General features: G+C 41.3%; 1 protein-coding gene across 2 annotated transcripts in view; it reads left to right on the top strand.

The window, feature by feature from the left end:
• LOC133154361 (A disintegrin and metalloproteinase with thrombospondin motifs 2-like) overlaps positions 1-24,783 on the top strand; it is an 83,812-nt gene that overhangs the window by 16,144 nt on the left and 42,885 nt on the right. For both annotated transcript variants that reach the window (XM_061279003.1, XM_061278994.1), the window contains exon 3: positions 20,859-21,030. In XM_061279003.1, coding sequence (XP_061134987.1) covers positions 20,859-21,030 — 172 coding nt within the window. The remainder of the gene's footprint in view (positions 1-20,858; positions 21,031-24,783) is intronic.

The raw sequence follows: 24,783 nt of genomic DNA, 5'->3' as shown, positions 1-24,783 counted from the left end.
TGTAAATCTGTTTGATTTTGTTCTCATCACTCAGCTGGATGATCCAAATATTCAGAGTGTTTTTGAAACCCAACGAGGGAAGCAATCTTTTCTCTGGGGTAGCACATGCACGCACACACGCATGCACCTCTCCAGACTGAGAGATTGAAGCTTGTGGAGCATGCCCACGAATATTTTTTCTCAATTTGTGCACAAGCGTTGTGGATGCATGGGCGCTGGCCGAGGCCCTACTTTGTCATGGAAACACCACTCTTTAATTTGGGTTCCTTTTTAAAGCTAATGAATTCAATTCACTCATAGCGGCTAACTGATTGGCAGACTAATGCATGGGCACACACCTTGGATTAGTGCCAGTGGTATGCAAAGAAGCGTAATGAGAGTAGCCTGTACCGCAATCGTCAATAACCAGTTGACATTTCACCTTTGATACGCATAGCACTACCATTGCAGCATCGTAAAGCCCACCCTGCTAATAAGGTCAAATGTAGAGACGTGATGTAGTTTCTTCCCATTGAACGCACAGAAAGCTTGTGAGTGTCAGTCAGTGAAGTTATTCCATTTGCTTAATATTTAGTTTGTTAAAAGCTGAACTTTAAGTATCTCTCAAAACAAAAGGCTGGATGTACAGTGAATTTGTTGTGGCATAAAGACTTAGCCGTGCCACACCCATTCTCTAAATTTTCACAGGCGGCTCCGATAGTATCCCTGGCTACCGCTGGTAACCTTGGTGATACTGGCGGAGATGTGCTGCAGTCAGTGGGCGTTGCCAGGGCGTGATATGAAAGCTTAGCGTGTGTGCGTGTGTCTGAGATCCCCATAGCAGCCTCCGCCTGAGCCTTCAGTTTGACGTATCCTTTGATGACGGCGTTGGCATTCAAAAAACGCACACTCACAGGCATGCACACTTATACCGTAAGGTGGGGGCCAATTAGGGAGAGCTCTGTGTAATGCAAAATCGAAGCATTTCGGTGCAGGTACTTCACCTTACCAGCATGCATAAATTAATTAATTGAATTTAATTCATTCATTAATTAACAGTAAGCCACCAGCTCATTTAAAGGGAGCGTTGTTTCTGTAGGTTTTGCTGTCTGAACTACATTAGCTGTCCCTGTGGGCCTGTGAGGCCACACGAGCGATGCCTCTCCTCTGTGAGATTTATTGCCAAATAATTGTGCTTCATCAACAGCAATTGCTTTCTTGGATCAACACGGCATCAAGGCCAGTGCTGCATGCATATTTACATTCATAGCAAGGCCACTTTAGGTGTAACGATATGATTATCAATAAGATAATTAGCTTTGTGAAATATAGAGAACAAGATTTCCTGACATTTCACATTTTCAAATTTCATTTTATACAAAAAGTATTATTTAACAGAATGTTATCATATACAGTATAATGCAGTCCATTCCATATTCCATATTAACTGATACACTGCATGGTGCAGATGTTTGTCAGCAACAAAAAAACACTCATGAATTACAAAAAAAGAAAAACAATCTGCAAATTGTTTGGTCACACATGCGCAAGTAAATTGAAAAAAAAAAATTGTGTGGGGGGGCAAAATACCACCATTTAGGGGCAGTCTAGAGCCGTGATGCCTGAAATTATTCTTACCCTTGTTGCATTTTGTGTTAAAATGAGTTTGTTGAATGATTGCTAAATTTAGCTGGAAATGACACAAGGAATGGAGGATTTGCTGCTTTTTGCTCTTGATAAAAGAAAAATAGAATCATTCCAATTATTATTGACTTTTACATTTGAAAAATGATTAATATCTCTAAAAAAAAGACTAAAATACTTTGGCTTGCTATTTTCTCCGCAATGTTACCTACCGCAGTGCATTACATTTCATAATCACATTTCTGTAACAGGTCGAGTTTTCTGACTTGGTAGAGAGTCCCTACCAAGATTTCTGGGCAAAATAACTCAGACTAATACTAAAACGGAAAGCTTATTTTCCTCCTGTTTTTAAGGTGAATAATCGCCTTCTGTTATGTGAGTTTTCAGCACAAGGACTCACAGACACAATCACTCAGGCTAGAAGAAGCACGAGCAGTTTCCCAAAGTGGGTTGATGTGGAGGCCAAAGATGTTCACTCGTCTGTACACACATAGTGTGTCCACAAAAACGAGATTCCCCTGGCCAGGCCTGGCCCGCTTTTGGCAACACATTAGCAATATGCTGCGGCCAGCCTTTATGACTTCTTTCAAGAACACACGGTCACTATCCAGACACTGTGTGATGATGTGTGAGATATATTCAGTAGACCTGCCCCGTTATTCTCATAACCAGTGTGCCTACTTTCAATCCAGCAAGCTTGACATGTTCTCATTTTCCCATTAAAGCCCCTCTTCCTCTCCACCTTTGAATTTTAGCAAAGGGGGTCATTACTCGAGTTCCCTTCAGGTTCCTCTTAATCAAATATTTGACCTAATGAAGGCATTTAATTACTGGTTGCCTAGCACTGGAGGCGTCAGATATCTGCTACTCTCTTTTCATATTTTGTACCATTATACTGACAGCTAGAGTGTGTTCACTTGCAACCATAAGTGAGTGCACGCGTTTGTGTGTGTGTGTGTGTGTGTGCCTGTGTGCGTGTGTTTAAAATATTCTTTGAAGCTGCCCAGCAAAGTCCGTGTGGAGCTGCGTTGGCCACTTGAGACTGATGGCGGAATGGCATCTAAACTATGCTAATCCTTGCCACTTTTCTGTACAAGGACGGCCATACTTAGCATTCTTCCAGCGAGATGCCCCAAGAATGCGGCAAATCATTAATGTGCTGGTCAGCGGGAAAGAACGGGAAATATTCTTAATGTCCATATAATGGGATATTGTTGTCAGGGCAACAATTTCCAACCTTTTCTAAGCCTTTCATTGCAAGAAAGTCTGTTTTTGCACCTTGTACAAACATAGTGTTTCACAAACAAACATTCCAAATATTTTGATTCATTTCAGTGGGAAACGATATTCGAGAGTTATTAACACATTGTTAGTGTGACTATTGATATGTGGACTGACCTCTGAGAGTCCTCGGAGTTGCAGGTCTGTGTACAGCAGTGGAATGCTCTATAAGCATCCAAATGGTTTCGATTTTACTATCAGCAGGCCGGCTCACATCACTGCATAACAGGCAGGTGGCTGAGGGGGCGAGACAAAGCAACATAACTACACAAAGCGGAAGTTCTCTTGTCACATTGGCGTACAGGCCTGCAAACAGTTCCATGGGAGGATGTCTTCATTTTAAAACTTGACCTAGTCTCCATATGTAGGCCAACATATCCAACTGACGGTGTTTTGAATTCTTGTGTGTTTGCAAACCTGGTGGAGTGTTCCCACCATAATGCATTTGTCATCTTTTTGAAATGTGAAAGCTGCTACCAACTGTTTTAAGTCTGTTTACTACTGAGAATGACTAATTGCTCATATTTGTACTACCGACAAACAGCCTCGTGCCATATGTGCCAGACATAGACTAGAGAACAAATTAAAAAAAAAAGTTGTTAAGAGCATTTTGAGCATTTTTCCAAGGTGCCTTCCGAAGCACGTTTCTCCTTCCTAACATTGCAAAGTCCCATTAGTTATTCGACGTTTTGGAAAATCCAAATTCCAGCTGCATGCTGCTTGTATCCATCCTACCAATTGTTTCTGTTCACAGAACTTTTATTTTTGTGTTTTTGTCTGTTTTGGTACATGCATAATTCTACTCTATGTTTGTGTTACCACAAAAAGACTGTGTTGGGTCACAAGGGACGAATAGCTTGCAATTGAAATTGGCATGAAAATGAGAAGCTCTGCAAGTTTTTGTGAGAAGTAAATAAGTTACAAGCAGAAACACACTATGTCCATCCTTCTTCCAATTTTGCCTCCTGCATCCTCAGGAATCACCCCCAGGGGGCTCACATCGTCTCATTTGTGTCTCCTGGCCTGGTAAGGATAAATAAATGTAAGGCAATGTGAGAATACGTAAGTTCCATCACGTTCCCCGGTTATTTCCAGGAATGATTCTGATCATCCCCATTAATGAGAGAGATCATGGTGGTAGTTCAATCGATGTAGCCAGTGTGTGTGTGTACTGTATATGTCTTACAGACGGTAAATAGTCGGCATCGCCCAACTACATTGAGTCTGAACAGACACTTCATTGTCTAACAAACTCATTTATGTGATGTGTAATAGGGTTTATATATTAAGGCTATGTGATTGGTGCAGTCAGGTAATTTGTCCGAGTTTAAGATTTTGCAGAACAATGTTTATTTTATACTGTATTTTCTCAACCAAAAAATAATTTAGACAAAGATTGAAGAAACCATTGGAACCAAACTAAGTTGGCCATATAGAAGGCATCAGCTTCCGTGTTGACCTCTATTGTGTGTGGTTTACATTGCAGTCCTCACCATAAAAAAAGAAAAAAAGTTTGGTTCAGCTGTTTCGTTTGTTTGCTATCCTCCCCTTGCATGAGTGCAAGAATAACCTGGCACAGCTGTTGAGAGCATACTAGTTGTTGTTTGATGGTAACCTTGAAAAACAGAATGACCACCTGAATGTCCTTGTCTGCTACAGAGGCAGTACAAAAATGCGGAACGCATCACGTAACAAACACGAGCTGCAGCAGTAGGAAATAAATCAGGCTGATGCGATCAGCATTTTAAAGCTTTCCTGCACAAAACAAAAATGTATTTTACAAACATTTTCCTTCTTTTCATCAAGAATCTGAATGGTGTGATGTGCCGACTGTAAGAGAACATTTGAGCCTCGCATCGCTTTCAACTGACATGGCGGCCATGTTGTGGTAGAGAGTCCCTTCAATTGGAATGAAGCATTCATGTTAGTTTAGCAGTTTAGATCTCTGGCTGTTGTTTTTAACTGGAGCTCGTCTCTCCGCAATGCTATATTTGCTACAGAACACAGTTGTTTTTGTAACGCTCTTATCTACGGCATCTAATCTTAACGGAGGTGAATGAAGGCAGCACTCAAATCGTGGCTCATGAATGCAATTAACCGTCTCCCAAGCACAAAGAAGCTAAGTTTAAAAAAAGTTGACATTTTTTACAGTTTCAAGCATTTCCCTGTATACAGTATTTACATTATTATTGTAGCACTTTAAGATTTGTCTTCAAATGTAAAGCGGATTTTAAATCAAATTTAACAGAATTGCAGTGTTATGTTTGACTTAACTTACATATATTCGTAGCCGGTTTTATATATACTACATATGGACCTGTTAGAAAAAAGTAAAGCAGAAAAGTGTCTGTCACAGAATGAAACAATTTATAATCCTGTTAGTAAAGAGTAAAGCAGAAAAGAGTCTGTCACAGAATGAAACAATTTATAATATAAGATACAATATATCTTAGATGAGTTAGAAATCATACTCAAGACACCAGGCATTTGTTGTTCAAAATTGTAACGTGACTGAGGTCTCTGAGGGTTATGTCAGATTGCAGTTGCATGAGAACACAGAGTGCATCCGCCCAGTGAGGCAGAGGAAATATTTGAGATCAGGCTGTATGCAGATGGTACGCATCTCTATTAGTGGCTGGGTAAAGACATCCAGTGATTAAAAAAAGAAGAGGGTCGAAGTGGGAAGGGAGTGAGTGAAAAAAGACAATTGGAGAACAACGGATGACCTTTTGCTCAATAGTCAGAAGTATGTGCACTGTCCTTGAAAAACTTGGTGGATTGTGCTCTTGTGTCACTTACTGTTGGCGAAATGCCGTGTTGCATCGTTGACATGCCAAGGTAAGCGCATGTCCATTGGTTAAATATTAATTTGGAACTGTCAGACTCACTTGAAAGGGACTTTGCTTCCAGGCACGTCCATCTCAAGCTCTTCGGGTAAGGTGAAGAAGTTCAAACATTCACGGTCTGAGGGGAAAACCAAATCGCTCCGTCTCTAGAGGCACGGAGAGAGTGAACATTTCACAGGGAAAGAAGAACACAAGTGAAAGATTCTGTTCTTCCTCCCACATCTTTTTGCTCGAGTCGTCTGTCCAAGTCTGAGAGAAGAGGGGAGAGCGAGAGACACACTCAGCATGTTTTCATTTCTGTTTGTTTTCAGTTGTCATGGTAGCAGAAAGTGAAGTTAGCCTTCCCGGATCAGGTGTCTGTTTGTTTGACCCTCGTCTTTTTAAGCTGACCAGTACTTGAGAGACGACGGTTCATGTAGGCAATCCCACACAGACGCCGACATATATACGCACACGGGAGGCACATCTTGGGCACGAAGCGACAGTCTTGGACCAGTGGTTAAGAATGGAGCCTGTGAGCGACGGGCATGTGCACACGGGCACTAAGGACGTCCTTCAACGAGACACATATGTAGTAACTCCTCCGATTGATCAGTCTACTCATCTCGTCTCTTCTGCACGTAGCGTTAATAATCATAATAATAAATGTTGTTATTTTCATATCACCTTTAAAATGCATGCGTTTACAAAATACGTTGACAGACCAACCGGAACCCAAATCCCAAACAACAAAAATGCCAACGACCTAATCACATGAAAGTAACAACAACAGTAGCAACAATTCTAGAACAAAGGAAAATATCATGGGTTAAAATCAAAACTTCAACTTTTATGCAACCCGGTGTGTGCATTTGACAATAAAATAGTTTCAATCTTCTTTGAATTTAACAGGCTTGCTGAGGAAATGCAAGCTGATTGCACCGTGGATTTAAACCACTAAAAATGTTTTATGGTTGCTGGTCCATAAACAACTGTTCTTTGGTACAGAAAAAAATAAGGTTCAGCTGCTGGATAACACAACCATTAAAACAGATTTAGGACCAGAAATGTAAATATATCCTTTCACACTCTCCCAGAGTATTGTTTAATGTGTTAAACGGACATCATTTTCGTGGGAGACTGCATAAATAATAATTATTTTTTTTAATGGTTTCTAATGAAGTTACAAGCTGTGAACATTTTCATAAGCTTGTAACAATAGATAGCACGTTAACACTACAATGAACCCCGTTTATGTTTTCATCACAGGGAAAACGCAATATACATAGAAAGCCAAAATAAAACCCTTGCTATTTAAAATAGACACCCCACCCACATGTTTTAATTTTATTCAAATGTATTAAAACACTCTTTTCCCAGCTCTCCTCATTGGGGAGTAACGTTAAAAGCATGACAGAATAAACATGTTTTCGTTCGCTCTTTAGGTCCTCAGAGCCGATTGTATGATACTGTATGATATGGACAGAACTAGAATGTTTTTAAAACTTTTTTTTTTAATGTGGTTAGAGTAGACAACAACAAAAAACATGTATTTGTGTACATTCCTCACTTTCAATCCTTTGCGTATAAACAAACAGACGCAAAAGTCCAACATGTTGGGCCCAAAATGAATAAGTAAAAGCAAAAAGTTGCACATGCACATAATTCATGTGGCCCTGTCCATTTGAACTGCATGTGCAGTACCTCAGTGCAGTGAAGAGGTAGGAAAGTGGAACAGCAGCCTCTCTTCCAGCTTATTTGAAGTGAATGAATCTCTCATTCTGCGCGCCGTGTAAATATTTCAGCAGTTTAGTCGCCCGCGTTAAGTCTAGCCACAGCGCTAACATGTCATTGACCATTAGTGCTAACCTGCTTCTTCTGCTTCTCTCCTCTTATCCTTCTTTCACTTCAGCCAAATAACTTTAGTCCCCATATTAGTTTGCATAAATTACAGTAAATAAACGATCCCCCTCCCCTTAAAATACTCATTTTGTTTGTTTACTGTACTATATGGTAACTTTACACGGCTTAGTACTTGCCTTATGTCATGTAATTCAGATCTATCAAATTAGGAACGAGAGTTGGCATGTCCCTTGACCTTAACAGTAAACAAGTACATTCATATATATAGAGATATATACGTATATATATATATATATATATATATATATATATATATATATATATATATATATATATTAGGGGTGTAACGATTCATCGATACACATCGATTAATCGATATAATGCTCTACGATTTGTTGGCATCGATGCTAAACGTAAACATCGATCTATATCGCCCGTTTTTGACCTCGGACATTAGACACGACTTTATTTTGAAATCCAGTTCATTGTTGCTTGCTTCCTCTTTCCGGGAGCAGTGCGCGGCGTGTTGTGTTGTGAGCAGAGCAGGCACGTGAAAGGGGAGCAGACAACTACGCGGCTCCTGGGCTGGTGCTATGGCTAGTGTCCAAGAAGACGAGCAAGGAAATTTGCTCCCCTTTGGGCTTCAAGTCATTCGTTTGGACCCTAAATAAAGAGTTTGCAGTACCTTGTTGATTTTGCGTATGAATTGTTATAAATCAGGATATTGTTCTATATCGATCGTAGAGCACTATATCGTGATGTATCGTGAATGAATCACAGCAGGCTTTAAGATATCGGCAAACATCGTATCATGATTCTTTGTATTGATATGATATCGTATCGTTACAAAACCCGCAATTTACACCCCTAATATATATATATATATATATATATATATATGTGAACGTACAAAAAAGTCCATATATCTGAGGCGCATTTAAATACTTCCAAATTGAAATATCTTGTAACCAAACTTTTGTTCTTGCCCTTTCAATACACACGTAGCACTGAAATTGGATCAATCAGAAGAACGGCGAGGTCCGAGCCGTCACCTGAAGCGCAGTCTGAGCCCAATCGATCCAGAGGCATATCTTATCGACGTGTGCTCCATTTGGGCTAACAAACAGACTTGTAAAGAAATGTGCCATAAGACCAAGAGTAGTGATCATACACAAATGTTGGTAGGTGGCATTTTCGTTGAGTCGTTCACTGCTGTGTACATGTACGTGAAAGTGTGTGAGAGGATTGAACCATTCACGAGTCCCAGTTGTCCATTTAACCCGATGGTGAGTCATGCTGAAATGACAACACCCTGAGAACATACTCAAGAATACACAAGCCTGCTTGAAAATGATCACAATGGATCTCATTTATTTTAACGGACCAGGGCCTTTGCCCATTGAATGTTAAAATGATTTGCTCATGTCCAGGCCTTTTCTTCAAAGAACCTTTGCTAAGACACGCAACATATTCATGTTTGAGATGAGAACGCTTCTGGAGTCTAGGTGTGATGCACATTCTTTGAAGAATGACGTTCATGTTAATGTACTACACTGTACTCAATAGGCTTGCACATTCTGTAAACAAAGGTTTGAGAACCATTACAGCGATAGGAATTGGAGGAGGAAAATTCTAGTTTTTTTCCCCATGTTGAACTTCAAGGGGTCTATTTGCTAATTGATTGGTAATTGAATACAGGGTGTGATTCAGTTCGCTGATATATTAGTGCCTATATAATAAATAATGTATAATATAACGTCATAGACTTTCCCCCTCAATGTCAGTGTGAAAGTAATCGTGAACGTTTCTTTATCCCTCTACTGTACTGTACTGTACTGTACTGTACTGTACTGTACTGTACTGTACTGTACTGTACTGTACTGTACTGTACTGTACTGTACTGTACTGTACTGTACTGTACTGTACTGTACTGTACTGTACTGCCCTCTGATTGACTCGCAACCAACCAACCAACCAACCAACCAACCAACCAGTCCAGGGTGTCCTTCAGCCTTTCATCCAAAGTCAGCTGTGACAGGGCTGTTGTTGTTTCTCAGTGCTTCAAATATTATACTTTTTATATTTTTGCCCAAATTATTAGCTAACACGGTGCTATTAATGTTGAGAACTTTCTCCTCGTTAAGTTAGACTTGCAGGGATTTTTCCTGTTATGCATGTTTGGCTTAGTTTTAACAATTGATTTGTCTATTTCAAAGTGAGGTCCAAGCTCATCTGATGTCTGAACTAATTACATCTGAGTTATTGATACACCTATGAATTATTCAAAGAAGGTAATTAGCCACTGAGACAATAGTAGACAAGAAGAGCATAAAGGGCCAGAGACGACAAACCCAAAAAGGGAATGGTCTGGCCTTTAGTCTTCGGGATTTTTTTCCAGACCTCTTCCTCCACTTCCTTTCGTCCACCATGGTTATGTACCTATTGCTCGTAGCGTGAAGTTTCTGTCCTTGACTCCACCACTGTTTCATTTAGGGATGCACCGAAATAAAAATTCTTGGCCGAAACCGAAAACCAAAAATGAGGAAACCAAGGCCGAAAACCGAAAACACCGAAAGAAATGTCAGTTATTAGAACCACAGCATTTATGGCTACATGTGTACTAACCTCACTAAAATCAAGGCATTGCAATAAACCAGTTACAAAAGTATAAAAATATTTATTTAGCACTGACATTACAACAATGCACAATTCAAATTAAAATTCTAAAATAAAATAAAATAAAATAAAATGTTTAACTTGACCCAACTCGTGTACATTAAATAATAATTTACAGGCTTATAACTGACTGGCCTGCTGAAAGACTGTAAAATGAAATATGTTTTCTTATAAAAACACAAAGAGAACTTTCTTGCCTTTTCAAAAACGTCCCCCACAGACGGAGTGGGCGTGCTCGGTGTCAGTTTCCTTTTCTGTGTCGCCTTCTTCTCATATTCAGAATGGCGATCGGGATGTTTGGATTTCAGGTGATGAATTAAACCCGACGTGGAGAAACTTTTTGCAGATGCACCCCCTCTTGAAATTTCAGCATTGCATGTTTTGCAAATCGCTATCCGTGGGTCTTTCTCTGAGATAGTGAAATCAGTCCACACCGCAGACATGCTGGCTCTTATCCCGTTTTCCCGCGTGCTGGCTGCGCTGTTTGCTCACGTCATCACAAGTTTCGGCCGTGTTTTTTCTGTGATTTAGGTCTTTCGGCTAAAAACCGAAAATGCACTTTTGGGTCATTTTCGGCCGAAGATTTTCGGTGGCCGAATTTTCGGTGCATCCCTAGTTTCATTCCTATACTTCCTCGATACCCTCCATCTTCCTCCATCACCGCACCGCCTAAACCTTGTATTACTTCAATGTGCTGCACCCACTGGACTTTCCTTCCCCCCGTTGCTATGACATTAGCTAGCTGTGGCAGTGTCAGGCTTTTCTCGAGGGATGAGACTAAAGAGCTAAGTCTTGTGCTCTTTTAATTTAATTACTTCCCCTTCTCTTTGGCTCCCTCCTCCCAGCCGGTATATCACACACTCCCTCCTTTGTAATCCGCCCATATTTATGCTCCTTTGTCTCTTGCTCATCTCTACCTGCATGCTGATTCCCCGAGGTGGGGAGAGGAGATGACCACGGCACACCCACATCTTGCGGAATCCTGCCCGTTATCACTCATCCCTGTTGCCCTCTCTGGTTCCCAATGCAATTATTGATTTGAAGTTTCACATTGTAGTTCAGCAACGTGTGTAAAAGTTGTGTGTCGGAGTGATGGCCAGATTCTGTGTGGTTTGGCCTAGGCTTGACCTTGATTACCACGGTGGCGGTGAGGCTCCTCATTAGTGCTGGACTGGAGGAAACAGTTGAGTAATGAGGGAGCAGCATTGTCCCAAGGCACAAAACACACCCACGTACACACACACACATGCAGGTATAAATGCAGCACTTTGTTTTAGTTCTTCCATGCACCTGCTGACACCTGCACTTATGCAAGAAGCCACGCATGCGCGCACGCATGCACGCACACACACACGCACACACGCAAATAATACTTGTGAGTACATCTCAGTCTCATGGCCCCCCACTCACTTGTCTCGCCTCACCTTCTGTTTAGTGTTTTTCTCACCCACACACATTCTGCCTCTTCCCCCGTCTCTCGTCTTCCTCTTTCTCTTCTTCCCACCAGACAGACCTGGCAGACCTCGCTGCCCAGTGACTTCCTACAGGCCTGAAAATGTCTCAGTGTCGCCCCCCAGTGGCTCCCCTCAAATTGCAATTCAAAAAGGCTCCAATGCCCAAAATGTTACTTTGATTAGTTATAGTACCCAGGTCAAAAAGTTGTTTGAGTCAAATTTGTTTGCATTTATATATCAATAAAATGTGGAATGGTGAAATACAGGGCAGCACAGGGCGGTTAACGCATGCAACTCAGAGTTCTCAGGTTTTCTTGTTGTTCCTGGATTTCTCCAGCTACTGCGGCTTCCTCTCACATTGCAGAGCCATGCAGGTTAGGTTAATTGATGATTCTAAATCAGGGATGGGTGACCTAAATAATGAATCGTTTTTGTCAGCGCTACAGGGGAGGGGCACATGACAACACACTTCCAAAACAGATGTACGACAAAAATATGTCTAATGTTCTATTTTAAGATGAAAGTAACTACTGTACCATATTTGAGAATCAATAATACATATCTTAAAGGAAGAGTGGCCAACTAGTAAACTCTGATTGAATACCCATAATATCACTGTGCTTGATTGGCCAGCAAGCTCACCAGAACTGAATCCCAATTAGAATGGTCAGAAGAAGCTAAGGGACAGTCCCAATAATGCAGATAATGCCTCTCGAAAAGCAACCCAAGATTTCTAATACTTCAGCAGGATCATAGATGATCAACATGATAAGAAATGCAATTTCCAAATAATGCACTGTGTGTGTAGTGATCCATTATAATGAGTTTGACTTTTTGAAATGAACTAATGAAATAAATTGTGTTTTCCACAGTATTCTAATTCAGAGTGATGCACCTGTGTCTGAATGAAGTGTTTCCACAGGTAGCTTCCCTCACTCTGGTTCTGCAAAAGGCAAGTGAGCCCAGTTGTATGAGCTCTTGCTGTGGTCCCATTACATTAATGTGCAGCGGTTCCTTTGGGTCAAAAGTGCGGCGAGCACGGGGCAACTCCCAGTTGGTTCCTGTCCCTGCCCTCAGACAAAGCATTAGCTCTCCCACCCAGAAATCAGGATAGTGAGCAGGTAGGGGAGGGTCTACTCGCCGCTCTGTTGCTAGGTTACAGGTATAATAGATGGGGCAATATTGAGAGACACTGTTGATGGAGATGAGGTTGGGTGTCTGCGCTCGTGGGTGTCTTCATGTGATTGTGACAGTATCAGGGCGGGGACTCATATGGAGGATGCAAGGTGCCAAGCATACAGTAATATTTTAGAGTTGGGTCATAAAATTGTGTCTGTGACTTGATATCTTACACTAACCTTTTATGTACATTCCAACCCAATTAGTGTTGGGACACATAAATGTTAATTCATGCTTTTCTCTTTCAAAACTCAAAAAGAAAATGGAGGAAAGTGGATGAAATGACCAAGAAGTGAAGGGCAAACAAGAATGTGTTCACATCCTAGAGATACAGGTGCAGTTCTGTGATTGTTCAATGGTGGCAGATCTCAGGCCTGCGGCGGCTTTGTAATTCATTTAGTGTGCTGTTGTATTAATCATGGACTGCTTTAGACAACACTGCTCACAGAGCAGCTGTTCTGCTGCAATCATGGAGCGGTCAGCCGCCACTAATCGGGGTCATTTATCAAGCCCTAAGACCGCACGTAGCAAACGTGCACCCAATAAAATAATGTCCACACGTACGCGAACAAATCAATGTCTGGGTGGGGCTTGTAGCCATGATACGTAGATATTTGGCTGTATGCATCTATCTGTATATCCATCTGTCCCTGTGTCCATCTGTCCATCCATCCAACCATCCACCTATCCATCTATTTGTCCGTCCATCTGTCCTTAAAGCGCACCATATGCATTTGTCTCTTCCCAGGTCCCATTTGGAGTTTTTATATTGTTGTTGTCGAGAGGCTTAAATGTTAACCCAATATGACCAAGCATCCACAAGCCAGTGCCTGACTGGAATGCTGTTTGCCTCGGTGCCTGAGTGAATTCCAATCAAGCTAGCGCACATCAGCTTTATGATTTATCACCTCACAACTTGCCAGCCTCTACACAAGTCACAGATCTTCTCTTATAATTCCACCTGCACCTGTTTCTTGTACAACCCCGCAAGAAACAAGGTGGATACACGTGCAGCAACGGGATAGTGTTCATTTTTCAAATCTGTCCTAACTGGTTCCCAACGGAATTGAGGACTCGTAGGATTATGTTTTTGGGTTTCGTGTACTGCCAAAGTTAAGGCTACAGAAAATTGATGTTTTTTTAAGAAACCACAAACATTGAGACCAAACGTTTTGATCACTTTAGAACTGTTCGGTGAAACGTCTTCAACAAGCCAAGCTGCCTCAGTTGAGCTATTGGGAACAACCATGACTGTGATGCCACACAGATTTTATTTCTGTAAATAAAACAAAAAATGTTTGCGCCAAAATTGTCAGTGCAGTGACTGCCGAGTTGTGCAAATGTTACGTACGCGCTACGCTTAACTGCTTGTACCATTTTACTTGCTTGTCACTCCTTCCTGTATGATTTCAAGAGAATACATGAGAGGATGAGGCGATAAGAGCAATTACAATGGAAGAGGATTTATCAGTGCTGACAGGGATCTGACGACGGAGTAAATTATCTTTATTTGCTACCTTACTTTCGCTCTCAATCGGTTGAAATGAGTGGGTTCTGCCTCGCGGGCGTCCTCTATTCTTTCCTCTGATTGAGAGGTGATGATGCTTATCGATCCCTTTCAAAGCAACCACTTCCTTCGCTCGGTGCTCGTATTCACACGGCTTTCTTTCAAGCTTCCCTGCTGACTACTGAAATCAAAGTGGCTCAGACAGAAACAGGGCGAAAGCATCTGCCCTGATGAGTGACAATGAGGCTTGGAAAGGAAGCCAGAAAGTGTGAGCGTGTGTGTGTTTTGTGTGTCAGCCACTATACCGCTTGATCTGCCAGGCTGTTAGTTGTTAGCCGCTTGTGTCAACACACAAGCTCCCTGAACCGAAATTTCCAAAGATCATGTGGTTTGGGCTCAACAGGTCTGGCTTATTACTGCTATTTCTGAAGAAGTAAGTCACCTCGGATTTTATATAACTCTATGCAACATTTAGAAGAATACCCTTCATATTCTGAAGGATATGAAGTGGGGGGCTCTTCAAACAGAGGAGGCTATTCGAGATGTTCTAGAAGATAAGCGAGGCCTTCAAGTGAATCGCTTGCCCCGTGTTCACCATAAGTCTCACTCACCTCCAATCATCGACACGTTATCTCTCTTCTCGGGCTTCACATATAGTTACCGTGAATGGCCGAGGGACCATGCTGTCCAAACCTTAAATGACCCTATCTCTATATTCTACTCGCTCTCATACTGTGATCAAAAATTTAGGTCATTAGACAAACAATTTGCAAATGAGGTAGTGGAGACGGAGGAGTGAGTGGGAACGGGTTGCGTGTGAGCGTGTGACCGTTCCCTGACTATGTGTGTGAGCATTTTGGCGACCACTCTATGTAATGAGTGGAGCAAGATGACAGGGTTGGGCCGCTAAGTCCTCTATGGTTTAAATCATAGCGGCATCTGGCTTCAACCCCCAGCCCATATTCACACACTCACACACATACATAACCTTACATTATCAGCGGGCTTCAGTATGTGCGGCGGACAGTGTGTATAAAAATGGTGAAAAAAAGGCTCTCTTTTCACACATTTACAGTTTATTTGTAATTATACTCGCTCCGCTTGCTCTTCAGGACCTTATGTGGGGCCACTATTTAGTGTTACATAATCAATCTGTCTCCTAGTAACAATTGCCTTATTTTGTTTGAGTTGTAAATTTTAATATATTTTTATACTATACCCAGAAGGGGCCCGCCCTGCTATTTGAGATGGACTGGCTCAATTGACACCTTTTCAAAAGATCTCTGTTTTACGTCAGCACAAAGTGTAAATGTCTGAATATACAAGCAGGAGGTCTAAAGGTTATTGTGTGAAATAAACTGATATTTTTAGTGATGTCAATCCTTAAACTGCTTCGTTGAATTCCTACTGAATTTTCACAGCAGCCTTATTTCTATAAGGGATGGATTCTTTTTTTGACTGGAAGGCTGAATGAAACGAAGAACTACCGCATGTAGGAGACACACACCCACACTGGACTGACTGAAGGACCTCAACAGGGTTTAATTTTTATCGCCACCACAACATCCGCTTACTCTGCATCTGCGGGCAAGTTCCACATGGCTTATGTTGCTTCTTTCATAATTTCAAGTCACCGTACTGTACAGCATATTAAGAATGCAGGATCCGCCTCTGGTCGCTGGATGCTCGCTGAAGTAGAGTCCAGACATGGAGACAGCAGGTCTCCAAGGAAAGGTTTGAGGTTTATGTCACCATCTCATTGGCCATGAGGGCAATTATCACAACAATCTACACATTTTGAGTTGCGAGCTCTGTTTTGCTTGGTTGGGAGCCAGATGTGAGCATGTGGCGCAGGTTGCACTTTCAAGAAACTTTTTCTCCCCTTTAATCATAAAGATAATAAATGTAGCTTGTTCTGTGTATTTATAAAGTGATTGAACTGTGAACTGGGATAGATTTCACTACCATCCAGTATGACTTGATGTGGGCAATATCGGCGCTAATTTCTGCAATTTACTAACAGTGTGTCTGTCTTCAAAATATAAGAATGGCTTTGGCACCTATTTCCTTCACTTTGGCTTGCTGGTTCTTTTTTGTTAAGCGGATTTTGTACTATATTTGTGGTTATTGACTATACGTATATACCATCTGCAATGTCCTCTGTTCTACAAGAACTTAGTCGTTTCATTTCTGTTTCCGATTGTATCCCACACGCAGCCGTAATACTGCTGGAATTCAACCACAAATCATGCCCATAATTTCAAAGTAGTTAGGCCTTATCAGGTTTATTGAATACCATGGTAAATCATTCATTTAAAAGTGAAGTTATTCAAGCAACCCCTCATTAATTAAAATAAAAACATTGGAGCTGATTTTGAGTTTATTTTATTGATGGCATTGAAAAACCATTTTAATTGTCCCCATCCAAAATGGAGCATTCTTATTTTCTATTTATGTTACGCCCAGTCTCTTTTCTTATGCCGGTGGTGTTGCACTTCCTCCTTCACTCTGTGACGTGCGCAGACTTATAGTAGGTGACAACGAGGCGCTCTATGGCGGCTACTCTCTGAAGGGAAGATGCATTTTCAAGATATAGGCAAAGCTAGCAGGTTAATTATACGAATACGGACGAAGACATTCAAGTGTTTACTGATTGTGGAGGGCTGACTACTTCCAGTGTTTTAGCCATGCTAAAAAAACAGTTTAACTATATTGAAGTGAGTCACTTCAAGATAACGCAACTACCCTAATTTTTGGACTATAAGTCGCGTTTTTTTTCATAGTTTGGGTGGGGGGGCGACTTATACTCAGGAGCGACTTATGTGTTTTTTTTCACAAAGTTTTACTTGATCATTAACACATCACTTACTTACAAGTATAGTTGACCACTTCACAAGTTATTTTTAGTATAGTTGATCACTTCACATGCTTTGATATCTTTATCTTGAACATATTCAAAACATGAAAAATAGAGAGAAAAAAATCAAATAAAGTAATTAACACTTTAAAGCCCCATATCCTCTGGACATGTCCTCTGTCACCAGGATGACATAAAGGACGAGAAATTTGATCGACGGATTTAATGATTTGGAGTGACACAAATGGTTTGATAATATTATTGTTTATGTGATAGTTATTTAAAATATAGTTTATATATCGCTGTGTGGGCCTGTGGAATAATTTGAACTGCGGCGCGGCACACGGCATTGTTGACAAAGGACGATCGATAAAAGACGAGAAATTTGATCGATGGATTTAATGATTTGGAGTGACACAAATGGTTTGATAATGTTGTTGTTTATGTGATAGTTATTTAAAATATAGTTTGTACATCGTTGTATGGGCCTGTGGAATAATTTGAACTGCGGCGCGGCACTCGTGATTGTTGACAAAGGTCGATCGATGGATTTAATGAATTGGAGTGACACCGATGGTTTTATAAACGTGTTATTTATGTAATATTTTTTTTTTAATAACTGAATGTTACGTCAGGCCCGTTCTCAGCTCCTCGTTTGTGTTTGTCACGTTAGCATACCGTATCGTTTAGCCTGTTGTTGCTCGTTCATGTCTGTTCTTGGTGTTGGATTTTGTAGAATAAATTGCCCCCCAAAATGCGACTTATAGTCCGGAGCGACTTATATATGGTTTTTTTTCACTTTTTTGGGCATTTTATGGCTGGTGCGATTTATACTCCGGAGCGATTTATAGTCCGAAAATTACGGTATGTACAGACTGAAGATTTCTTTCTCACTAAAGCAAATTAGCAATCTTTCTGGTATTAAAGTCCTCTAAAGGCAGAAAAAATAAAATGCAAATCTCACAAAGGTACAATTAGGCCTTAGCTTTTGCGATTATTGAAACAATAATGCAGATTTAGTATTGGTCGTTTTGAAGGTGCAGCTTCGCAGTTGCACTGATAAATAATGTGCTCGTTTAACAATTGAGGTATTGTTGAGCTACCTTCTGACATCCACTTATACTTAATTTTCCAGCATTTTGTTGCCACAACACTCAAGTGGCTCCAGCTGGTGTTGGTACATACAGTACATGCTGAGCCCTCCTGGATACAACATTTGGACAAGCTGCCATGTAATCCCCTGGAGTAGCACCAGGAGAAGATGTTCATTGTGGATTTGAGTGCCCACGCTTTGAAGCTGTGTTGACTTCAGCTTTTCAAAGGACATGTCCACTCACATGATCCCCTCCCTGTGACCCCCCCCCCCCCCCCCCCCCACACACACACACACACACTGTGCCGGTTCAGATCGATCCAACGACGTCTCTGTCCCACATGTCATCTTTTTTCTTTGACACGGCGCTTCTCTCTGCGCTGCTTGGTATTCTGGAGCGGCAATGCATGCACCATCTAAGATCCATCAGCTCCGATCGGAATGCCGCACCACGGCTTTGGGGAGATGCGGGGATGAAACGAGAGCAAGGAAGAGAGCAAGTGAGATGACCGATCAATGGCTAGTTGATGTAGTTTTGCCACCAGAGCCTCGGGCTTATAAAGAGAAAGACAGAATGGGGAACAAAAACTGGAAAATAAGTGAGGCTTTGCAAGAATTTAGTAGGATTTTACACAGGGAGTTATAAATTGTAAATATTGTCCTACTGAAATGTCTTTGGGGGTGACTACATCCAGTACATCCTCCAGTCCATGTTCACGATTGGGGATGACTGGCAAAGAAAAAGTCACCGTGTCCAATAATGTTGTTTTTCTACCCATGTTTATTTTTGGCTCTTTCTTAACAAATTTCCACTCCGAAGCGTTGTCATTGTACCTTTTCCCTCACGACTCTCATCTCTTGCAATACGTTGCCTTGGTGATTACCAATTGTCTTAGCCAGGCATACGCATTTAGACAGCGTGTACAATTTCACAGTGTGTATTCTCCAACTAATTTTCAGCGTTCTGCTTCTGTGATTCTTAAATTGTATATATCCTCCCCCAGTCTCCCTGTAACAATCAGCTAGTCAGTGTGTGTGCACGTGCGTGTGTGTGTGTATTGGTAAGACAGATGTGCAGAATTACAAGACAGGAAGTGTTGGTCCAGGATGGGAGAGAGACAGTCTCATCTCCTGATATGGCCATTTCACACATCAGGTGTCACTCTGGCCTCTGCTGGGTCCTACTCGGGATCAGCGCTGCTTCCTCCTCAAAGTAAAAGACTATTTCTGTCTTAAACGTGTCAATGATTGAAACGGTCTCTGGGGGCGATTAGATTCTTTGTGGTCTTCACAACAGCGGGCATGGTCAGGTTTTTAAATGAGGTGGTGAAGCACTTATTAACGAAATAAAGAATTGCGCAAATTGTCAAATAAGTTCAGTTACTGTATAGTAAATGTTGTCAGTACTGTAGTAAACCTGACAAACAATAATTAGTAATTTCTTTTCATGGTCATTAGAACCATTTTCTACCTGGTTTATCATTTGGTTTGTTTATGATAGGAAATATGAGCCAAAGAATACAGACAAATAATGAATTAAAAAAAAAAAAAAAAACACAGCCGAGAGGTCAGGGAGAATGTCAGGTTTTTGTCCAAGCTCTGGTCTTGTTAATATTCTAGACTTCATTTTCCTATAAATTAAAGATTTTGAGTGCTATACGGTGGCAGTAAAGTCAACTCAACTCACTTCACAGTAAGCAGCACTTAAGCATCCATAACAATTCTTTAAAAAAATAATCACCTTTGCTTTCCAGTAATTATAACAATAGTTATCTTCTATATTTAACACAACCACTTACAGTAAGTAGCTTAGCCTTCTAGTGGAACAGATTAACAATATGTCCATCCATTTCGCTACTAGCGTGCTCATGAAACGGGTGAAACTCGTATCTGAAGGCAGCGCTGTCATTTGAAAATGATCTTATCTGTGCTCCGTAATAGTAATCCAGACAGCCCATTGTGCGTCCGTGTAGCAAATCAGTGTTGCAACAGGCCTTAATTTCACCTTTTTGTTGCGTCGGTCACACTGACACCGAAAGCAGCTGACACGAGATATTCAACAGCAACTCAAACCTCCTTCCGTGGTACTTGCAGTCCTGATCACACAGCATCCACATGAGGAGAAACATGCACTGCTCTTTTGTGTTAGATTCGGCATGTCAACATAGCAGAGAAATGAGCCCGGTTCAGATGTGCCACTACTTCAATGAAAGATGCCGTTGCGCTTTGAATTGGAAACGGCCAAAGTCGCGAATATAAAATTTAAAAAATCACAACAAAACATGTCTTTCTAAAAAAAACTTGACCTTCCATACAACGCACATTCGAAGTTAACGCGATTCCCAAATTTTGGACCCCGAAGTCTGCGTAAAATCGGGAATTAGGTGTATTTGCATTTTAATGGGGAACGTTTAAGTCACATTTACATTATTTGTATACATACGTTTAATGTTATGCTCTGTATGCTGGTATCATGTATCAATCTAATCTGTTTTTTTAGGCTGGTATGATCAGGACGGAGCAAGATGAGTACTTCATCGAGCCTGCAGAAAGAGGCGATGGAGTGATTGAGGAGGAGGAGTCAGGAGGAGGAAGAACGCACATCGTCTATCGCTCTTCAGCCGTAAAGAAGGCACCCATCGACAGCTCAGTTGCAGACTCTCACTCCAGAGGTCAGTCTGTCACTCAGTGTGCGTGTACTGTATACTGGGCGTGTGCATCTCTGCGATACAATCATACATGAATGAGGTCTAATACAATTTCAAGATGGTACAGTTTAAGATGGAACGATTCGATTTGATGCACTCATCTTTTAAAGCCAAACTCCTCTTCCGATTCAAATCTCATTTTGTATACCCTTTCCTCTTTTTCCATGGGCTTGTTTTTAACAGATCTGACTCTAAGTCCTGCTCACAAACCTGAAATGCTGTATAAGTGTTTTGTTGTGTGAATAGGATCCTAATTACCGCCTGCACCCCCACCTCAAACTACAGATAAGAAATGACAGCCCTTTTACCACCATGACAAATTTACCAAACCATTCTTATGCACAAAGCCAACAAGTTGCAGAAGGAATAGAAATAAAAAGTCTCACATGCACTGCACAAAAACATCCAGCTGTTCCGACACAAACTATCCAGAGATAAAGATGTGACATATGAAGATGTTAGCACCATGTCTTATTGGTCAAGTTTTAACATCTTCCGTGGTTTTATTTTCTATATTTTACTGCTTTGGCTTCCTCAACAATTAACCTGCTGCTGTATTTAGTTTTATATGAGTCGAAACAACAGGGCAGTTTCATTAAACGGGCAAAAGAGAAAAATAATGACGCGTAAAGACATAATAAATATTGGTTAAAAGCACTTTATTCAGACTTAGGGTACAATATTTCCTTCAAATTGTGTTTCCCTGAAACAAACCCAAATATGACACAATTATGAAATGACTCTGACCTTAAAGCGGAAGTCAACCCACGATGTCAAAACTTCCAGTTTACTCTACTTTACTTACTCTCTACTCTACCAAGTATTAAAATAAAAAAAATGTTCAGAACATGGCAAATACTCGCGTAGGGAAGGCGCATTTTTGCTCTCCGTTCACAAGAATATAAGAATATATTTGAAATGGATATTTTTTTTAAATGTCAATCAGGTCTTAATTGTTCATGATTTCAGAAACACCTTTTGCCGCGAAAACACCACTTCAAGCAAATAATAAAAATAGGAACACCAACGACAATGGGCAACATTGAGACTACTCTCTTGACAATCAGAACTCTCACCCTGTGTGTGCTGGAGTCGAGATGAGATTTCTAATGAGGATTTTGCCAAGGCTGTGTGTCTTCTTCCTTTTCGGAGCATATGACACTCCAATGTCTAATAATACACAGAAGAAGAGAGTTTCCATAGGAACACCCAGCGAGGACACATTGCAGTGGAGTAACACTGATCTGCTCCCAGATGCTGCTGACACCTGAACACACCTTGCACGGCGACACGGAGATGCAGAATGCTCACACAGCGAGGGTGTAACCACACACATCTTCTTTGATCATGCATGCACACACATACGACTTGTGCACAACATCCCACTGTTTCTGTTGCCTTTGCATCCTTTGCATCCGTGAAGGGTGGGGTGTGGATCGATAGCATGGCATAAAGCAGACTCTTGCATGTGTGTGTGTGTGTGTGTGTGATGTGTGTGATGTGTGTGTGTGTGTGTGTGGGGGGGGGGCAAGAGTTCTGCAGATGTCTGGCTTGAAATGTTGCAGACAAGCAGGCGTTTGAATCTCTCTCTCGTTTGTCTTTACTATTCTCGGGTGCAAGTTTATCTGTTCCATCCGCTCACTGTCAGGTCCACGTAGAAATCATTTTAGCTACTCAGGCCATTTACATTCCTCTTCTCGGTATAAAAGTCAAGCCTCTCTGTTTTTATTCGCCCGTATTGTCTTTCATCCTTCCCAGTGGATCAATCAGGGTTGTTAGCAAATGAATTAATAATCAATCAATCATTTCTGGAGATGTCCTTCACCAAAGTCTGTTTAATTCACAGCCTGTTATTGAATGCCAGACTCATTTCCTGACTAAAGATAAAAGAGAAGGGGGTTGGTTATACTTAGCAAGGCGAGATGAAGAGAGAAACGAGAGTGATCAATTTCTTGCACCATGAACTGAGGAGGTGTGAATCAATGTCCCTAGGAGGAAGGAGCAGGCGTTATCGTTTAGCTGGCATTTGTCAATTAATTGCTGCACTGCGGAAAAAAAATAAAAATGAAGCTTTGCCATATTTGGCCAGGCAAGCTTTGCACCATTCTTCAATTTGTTTGACTTTCTTTTGAGCTCTCATTTTGTCCACAGGGCACAACCCGACTTCCCACTTGTGGCCCCAGACAAAACGTATCATGCGTCACTCTGATTATTTCCTGTACTCAAGCGTGTGTATGTCTGTTGCTACTGCAGCCAGGTGCCAACGTGCATTCCTTATCTGAATTCTAGTCGGGGTAATCCAGAGTTTTTCCTTTAATCCCCATGTTGTATCACAATCACAAAAAAAGCCCCTCAAAATGAATGAATCATATGAGAATTTCCGCCAGTTAGGTTTTTATCAACGTGGCTTTTTTACATTGTCCTATGTTCCAATTTTAAGTGTCAGCTTGGATTTGTTGTACTTAAATGGGGGTCACCAACTTTTTGATCACTTCTGCAAGGAAGCAAATCATTATTGGTGAGCTATATTTAGAATAGGTCCACAGGCTTGTCATGTGGCAGTTTTGCTGCCTCGTGTGCCCTCCTAAATTGTTCATTTTCTCCTGACTTTTGTGAGATATTTGCAGGCTGAATGTACCACACGGTATCAGCCTGTACTTGTGTGATGTAGTACAGCCTTGACATGCTGCTGAGAGGATGTTGGCGGTGAGGTCAACAGGGGGCCACTAGTGCTCTTTGCTGCTATTCAGTGTCTGACTTCCACAGAAGATGATGGGTGCCCCCTCGAAAAAGCAAATTCTCTTTCTACCTCCTCTCCCCATGTCAGGTTCTAGATAGGCTTGGTTGTATGATTTGAGAGGCATGACACAGCGCTTTGCAACACACACGCACACGGACACACACACACACACACACTACTAGATGGATGATGAAAGCAGCCTCACGCGTTTGTTCAGGAGCAATTAACAGTATAGCTTCTTGGTCAAGGTCATTTTGACACAGTCTCTTTGGGAATCCAGCCTTGACCTTTTTTACCTAATAGCGTTCTACCGCCTGTGCCTCGCATCATTTTTTTGCTCAGTTTCTTCATGGGGTTCTCAGACTATGGTGCTTTTAAATAAGTGCATGGCACTTTTTAAAGATTGGTGCTACACATTAGTTTATAGCAGGGGTGTCTAAACCCGGTCCCCAAAGGCTGTTACCCTGCATGTTTTTAGATATTTCGTACCTCCAACACACACGAGAGATTGATTGAGCAAGAAGTATGTCCCCGCATTGTCCAAATAGGAGCAAAGAGTTAAGATGAAAAGATTAATTCCCAAGCACCTGATTATTTCAGTCTGCATGTTTGTGTGATACTGCTTCTCTGAAAAAATAAAAAATGATTCTGTCTTTTCCGATCTTGGCCTAAAGCTACTTGGCCATTGAAGATGTGTGATCGAAATCAGGAGCTGTCTCTCCTGTGGATTGTTAGCCTGCTGTTTTGAATGCTCTATGTCCTTTTCCTGCGTGAGCCTGAACCTTTTTTTTTTTATCAGTGAAAAGCCGAAGTGTTTTTTTCACAACATAATGTTCATCACTGCAAATATTGCGACAGGCCACTGTGCGAGATAAGTACATAAAATGAAATGCAGTACTCAGAGTACTAAGATGTTTCATTGATTATAGTAAGTGCAAATCGTTTCAACAGAGCTTATGGTTTTGGGTGTTTGCTAT

This window comes from Syngnathus typhle, linkage group LG1 (assembly GCF_033458585.1).
Source record: "Syngnathus typhle isolate RoL2023-S1 ecotype Sweden linkage group LG1, RoL_Styp_1.0, whole genome shotgun sequence".
NCBI lineage: Eukaryota > Metazoa > Chordata > Actinopteri > Syngnathiformes > Syngnathidae > Syngnathus > Syngnathus typhle.
Note: the sequence above shows the minus strand (reverse complement) of the source record. Positions and strands in the feature narration are given on the sequence as shown.